The following is a 6000-nucleotide window of genomic DNA, read 5'->3' on the forward strand; positions in this document are numbered from 1 at the left end:
GGGGGCGCGTCTCCGGAACTTCAGCGACCAGTAGGTTCTCTCACAGGTGGATCTCTGGGTTCTGCAAGTGGTATCTCAGGGATACAAGCTGGAGTTAGAGGCCACTCCCCCTCGCCGTTACCTCAAATCAGCCTTACCGGCTGCTCCCAAAGAAAGGGAGGTAGTACTGGCAGCTATTCACAAGCTGTACCTCCAGCAGGTGATAATCAAGGTACCCCCCTTCAACAGGGGCGGGGTTACTATTCCACATTGTTTGTGGTACCGAAACCAGACAGTTCGTGAGACCCATCCTAAATTTAAAATCCTTGAACACTTATATAAGGAAGTTCAAGTTCAAGATGGAATCGCTCAGGGCGGTTATTGCAAGCCTGGAAGAGGGGGATTTTATAGTGTCATTGGACATCAAGGATGCATACCTACATGTTCCCATTTACCCACCTCACCAGGAGTACCTCAGGTTTGTGGTACAGGACTGTCATTACCAATTCCAGACGTTGCCGTTTGGTCTGTCCACGGCACCGAGGGTATTTACCAAGGTAATGGCCGAAATGATGATACTCCTTCGAAAGAAGGGAGTTATAATTATCCCGTACTTGGACGATCTCCTGATAAAGGCGAGGTCCAAAGAGCAGTTGCTAATCAGCGTAGCACTATCTCAGGAAGTGCTGCATCAGCACGGCTGGATTCTGAATATCCCAAAGTCACAGCTGATTCCTGCGACGCGTCTGCTGTTCCTGGGTATGATTCTAGACACAGAACAGAAGAAGGTGTTTCTCCCGGAGGAGAAGGCCCAGGAATTATCATCTCTGGTCAGGGACCTCCTGAAACCAAAACAGGTGTCGGTGCATCACTGCACGCGAATCCTGGGAAAGATGGTAGCTTCTTACGAAGCGATTCCCTTCGGCAGGTTCCATGCAAGGATCTTCCAGTGGGATCTATTGGACAAGTGGTCCGGATCGCATCTTCAAATGCATCGGTTGATCACCCTGTCCCCGAGGGCCAGGGTGTCTCTGCTGTGGTGGCTGCAGATTGCTCATCTTCTCGAAGGCCGCAGATTCGGCATACAGGACTGGGTCCTGGTGACCACGGATGCAAGCCTCCGAGGCTGGGGGGCAGTCACTCAGGGAAGAAACTTCCAAGGACAATGGTTGAGTCAGGAAACTTCCCTACACATAAATATTCTGGAGCTAAGGGCCATTTACAATGCCCTGAGTCAAGCAGAATCCCTGCTTCAAAACCAACCGGTGCTGATTCAGTCAGACAACATCACGGCAGTCGCCCATGTAAATCGATAGGGCGGCACAGAAGCAGGATGGCAATGGCAGAAGCCACAAGGATTCTTCGATGGGCGAAGAATCACGTGCTAGCACGGTCAGCAGTGTTCATTCGGGGAGTAGATAACTAGGAAGCCTTCCTCAGCAGACACGACCTCCACCCGGGAGAGTGGGGACTTCATCCAGAAGTCTTCAAGCTGATTGTAAACCGTTGGGAACGACCACATGTGGACATGATGGCATCCCGCCTCAACAAAAAGCTAAAAAGATATTGTGCCAGGTCAAGGGGACCCTCAGGCGATAGCTGTGGACACTTTAGTGACACCTTGGGTGTACCAGTCGGTTTATGTGTTCCCTCCTCTTCCTCTCATACCCAAGGTACTGAGGATAATAAGAAAGAGAGGAGTAAGGACTATACTCATCGTTCCGGACTGGCCAAGAAGAACTTGGTACCCGGAACTTCAAGAAATGATCTCAGAGGACCCATGGCCTCTGCCGCTCCGACAGGACCTGCTGCAGCAGGGACCCTGTCTGTTCCAAGACTTACCACGCCTGCGTTTGACGGCATGGCGGTTGAACGCCGGATCCTAAGGGAAAAGGGCATTCCAGAGGAAGTCTTTCCTACACTGATAAAAGCTAGGAAGGACGTGACAGCAAAACATTATCACCGCATATGGCGAAAATATGTTGCTTGGTGTGAGGCCAGAAAGGCCCCAACAGAGGAATTTCATCTGGGTCGATTTCTGCACTTCCTACAGTCAGGAGTGACTATGGGCCAAAAATTGTGATCCATTAAAGTCCAGATTTCAGCCCTATCTATTTTCTTTCAAAAAGAACTGGCTTCACTGCCTGAAGTTCAGACGTTTGTTAAGGGAGTGCTGCATATTCAGCCCCCTTTTGTGCCTCTGGTGGCACCTTGGGATCTCAACGTGGTGTTGGATTTCCTAAAATCACATTGGTTTGAGCCACTTAAGACCGTGGAGTTAAAATATCTCGCATGGAAGGTGGTCATGCTGTTGGCCTCGGCTTCGGCCAGGCAGGTGTCAGAATTGGCGGCTTTGTCGTATAAAAGCCCATATCTGATTTTCCATATGGACAGGGCAGAATTGAGGACTCGTCCTCAATTCCTTCATAAGGTGGTATCAGCGTTTCATTTGAACCAACCTATTGTGGTGCCTGCGGCTAATCGAGACTTGGAGGATTCCAAGTTGCTGGACGTAGTCTGGGCTCTGAAAATCTATGTTTCCAGGACGGCTGGAGTCAGGAAAACTGACTCGCTATTTATCCTGCATGCACCCAACAAGCAGGGTGCTCCTGCTTCAAAGCAGACTATTGCTCGCTGGATCTGTAACACGATTCAGCTTGCTCATTCTGCGGCTGGCCTGCCGCATCCTAAATCCGTAAAAAAGCCCAGTTCACGAGGAAGGTGGGCTCTTCTTGGGCGGCTGCCCGAGGGGTCTCGGCTTTACAACTTTGCCGAGCTGCTACTTGGTCGGGTTCAAACACTTTTGCAAAATTCTACAAGTTTGATACCCTGGCTGAGGAGGACCTTGAGTTTGCTCATTCGGTGCTGCAGAGTCATCCGCACTCTCCCGCCCGTTTGGGAGCTTTGGTATAATCCCCATGGTCCTTACGGAGTACCCAGCATCCACTAGGACGTCAGAGAAAATAAGAATTTACTCACCGGTAATTCTATTTCTCGTAGTCCGTAGTGGATGCTGGGAGCCCGTCCCAAGTGCGGACTCTCTGCAATACATGTATATAGTTATTGCTTAACAAAAGGGTTATTGTTTTGAGCCATCTGTTAATGAGGCTCATTCTTCTTTCATACTGTTAACTGGGTATAGTTATCACGAATTGTACGGTGTGGCTGGTATGAGTCTTACCCTGGATTCCAAATCCTTTCCTAGTAATGTCAGCTCTTCCGGGCACAGTTTCCCTAACTGAGGTCTGGAGGAGGGGCATGGAGGGAGGAGCCAGTGCACACCAGATATAGTACCTAATCTTTCTTTTAAGAGTGCCCAGTCTCCTGCGGAGCCCGTCTATACCCCCCATGGTCCTTACGGAGTACCCAGCATCCACTACGGACTACGAGAAATAGAATTACCGGTGAGTAAATTCTTAGTTTTTACTGCTTATTATTCCTATTTCATCTGAATATATGTAGGTAGACTAAATATATTAAAACATATACAAATTACACTCCGAGATAAGTGAAAATGAGAATATTAGTTATGGTTTTCTCCTGTACGTTAGGATTGTTGGGGAGGAGTTTGTGGAGTCTTAGCTGATGCTAGGAAGATTTAGTAACTCTCTGATCTGGTTCACCCTCCCATCTTACCTATTTCTCTGTTGTGTGTGAATTTACTGCATTGGTTCAGCTCACTCAAATGAAGATCCAAGCAACAAGAATGTGGAATAATACCAGGGGGATTCCATTATACAGGTAATAGGCTTTTTTTAAGAAGTCACGGCACCGTGCCTGTGGTCACAGCATGATAAAAAAAATAAAAAATAGAATGTGTTTAAAAAAAACACAAAAAAAACATTTGGTTTAAACCAGCCAACCCTGCTCAGATGAAGAATTTGCACCTACCGTAGGGCTGGTGCACATTTCGATGAGTGTCTCAGGCCTCACAGATTCAGATGTATGGCTGTACACCAGGAAAGGGCTGGTTAGCACATGGAGTGAATTGGACAATTACATTGAATGACTAACCTCCTATATTTTTACCCACAGACTCCTCTAAAGATCCATCTACTGATATAAAGGAGGAATCAGTCTCATGTGATGGAGACCTCACACATACTGACATGTATACAGCCGCAGATCATACACAGAAAATATCTACTCATATAAAAAGCAACTGCATTACAAATGCGTCTTGCTCTGGATGTGAAAAATGTTTTACTCTTAATTCAGACCTTGTTATACATCAGAGGAGTCACACAGGAGAGCCACCATATTCCTGCTCAGAATGTGGGAAAGGGTTTAGAAGTAATTCAGAACTTCTTGTACATCAGATGATTCATACAGATGAAAAACTGTTTTCTTGCTCAGAATGTGGGAAATGTTTTAAAGTAAATTCACATCTTGTTAGACATCAGATGATTCATACAGGAGCATACCCATATTCCTGCTCTGAATGTAAGAAATGTTTTAGATGTAAATCAGAACTTGTTATACATCAGAGAAGTCACACAGGTGAGAGGCCATATTCCTGCTCTGAATGTGAGAAATGTTTTACAGTGAAATCAGAACTTGTTATACATCAGAGAAGTCACACAGGTGAGAGGCCATATTCCTGCTCTGAATGTGAGAAATGTTTTACAGTGAAATCAGAACTTTTTCGACATCAGAGACGTCACACAGGTGAGAGACCATATTCTTGCTCTGAATGTGGAAATGGGTTTAGAAATAATTCAGAACTTGTTGAACATCAGAGAAGCCATACCGGAGAGAAACCATTTTCCTGCTCTGCTTGTGGGAAATCTTTTACACGGAAATCAGATCTTGTTCAACATCAGAAAAGTCACACGGGGCAGAGACCATATTCCTGCTCTGAGTGTGGGAAATGTTTTACACGTCATCCACATCTTGTTAGACATCAGAGTCTTCACACCGGAGAGAGACCGTATTCTTGCTCGGAATGTGGGAAATGCTTTATACGTAATTCTCAACTTGTTGTACATCAGAGACTTCACACCGGAGAGAGACCATATTCCTGCTCAGAATGTGGGGAAGGGTATAGAAGTTTTCCAGAGCTTGTTAGGCATCAGAGATTTCATACAGGTGAGAGACCGTTTTCTTGCTCAGAATGTGGGAAAGGGTTTGAAGAAAAGTCTCTACTTGTTAGACATCAGATGATTCACACAGGAGCATACCCATATTCCTGCTCTGAATGTGAGAGAGGTTTTTCAATTAAATCAGAATTTGTTAGACATCGGAGAAGTCACACAGGTGAGAGCCTGTTTTCTTGCTTAGAATGTGGGAAAGGGTTTGAAGTAAAGTCTCTACTTGTTAGACATCAGATGATTCACACAGGAGCATACCCATATTCCTGCTCTGAATGTGAGAGAGGTTTTTCAATTAAATCAGAACTTGTTAGACATCAGAGACGTCACACAGGAGAAAGACCGTATTCTTGCTTGGAATGTGGGAAAGGGTTTAAAAGTAATGCAGAACTTGTTATACATCAGAGACGTCACACCGGAGAGAGACCGTATTCTTGCTCTGAATGCGGGAAATGCTTTACATGCAATTCAGAACTTACTAAACATCAGAAAAGTCACACAAGAGTGAACCCATGATATAGGTCTGAGTGTAAGGAGAGGGATACAGTCCGCCCACAGCACAAGTACAGAAGCATCGCACAGCTGGCCGGGAGTTGATCGTCGCAGCGGCTGTGTGAGATGTCGCACGCGGGGGGCGTGCGGGGGGGGGGGGGGGCCCACACGGTCTGGCCACACCTTTGTTTGCCGGACTGCACCCCCATAAGGGTGGCCAAACACCGTCGTGCTGCCCCCTCCCGCCCTGCGACCGCCTCTGCCTGTCAATCAGGCAGAGGCGATCTCTAGGCAACGACGCAGTTCCTACCCAATCTCTGCGATAAACTTCAGCGAGCGATCGGGTTGGAATGACCCCCTATGTATTGTAAATGACTGGCGCATTAAAAAATGTCCAAGTGTGACGGGCAACCCTCACCTCTGGCCAACAGGGATGGCA

At 46.8% G+C, this 6000-nt stretch overlaps 1 protein-coding gene across 1 annotated transcript in view; it reads left to right on the forward strand.

Moving 5' to 3' along the window:
• LOC134983624 (zinc finger protein 420-like) overlaps window positions 1–5585 on the forward strand; it is a 28179-nt gene extending 22594 nt beyond the window's left edge. Inside the window, exon 3 of the mRNA XM_063949299.1 lies at window positions 4015–5585. Coding sequence (XP_063805369.1) covers window positions 4015–5585 — 1571 coding nt within the window. The remainder of the gene's footprint in view (window positions 1–4014) is intronic.
• The last annotated feature ends 415 nt before the right edge of the window (window positions 5586–6000 follow it).

Source organism: Pseudophryne corroboree, assembly GCF_028390025.1.
Source record: "Pseudophryne corroboree isolate aPseCor3 chromosome 3 unlocalized genomic scaffold, aPseCor3.hap2 SUPER_3_unloc_2, whole genome shotgun sequence".
Classification (NCBI taxonomy): Eukaryota; Metazoa; Chordata; class Amphibia; order Anura; family Myobatrachidae; genus Pseudophryne; species Pseudophryne corroboree.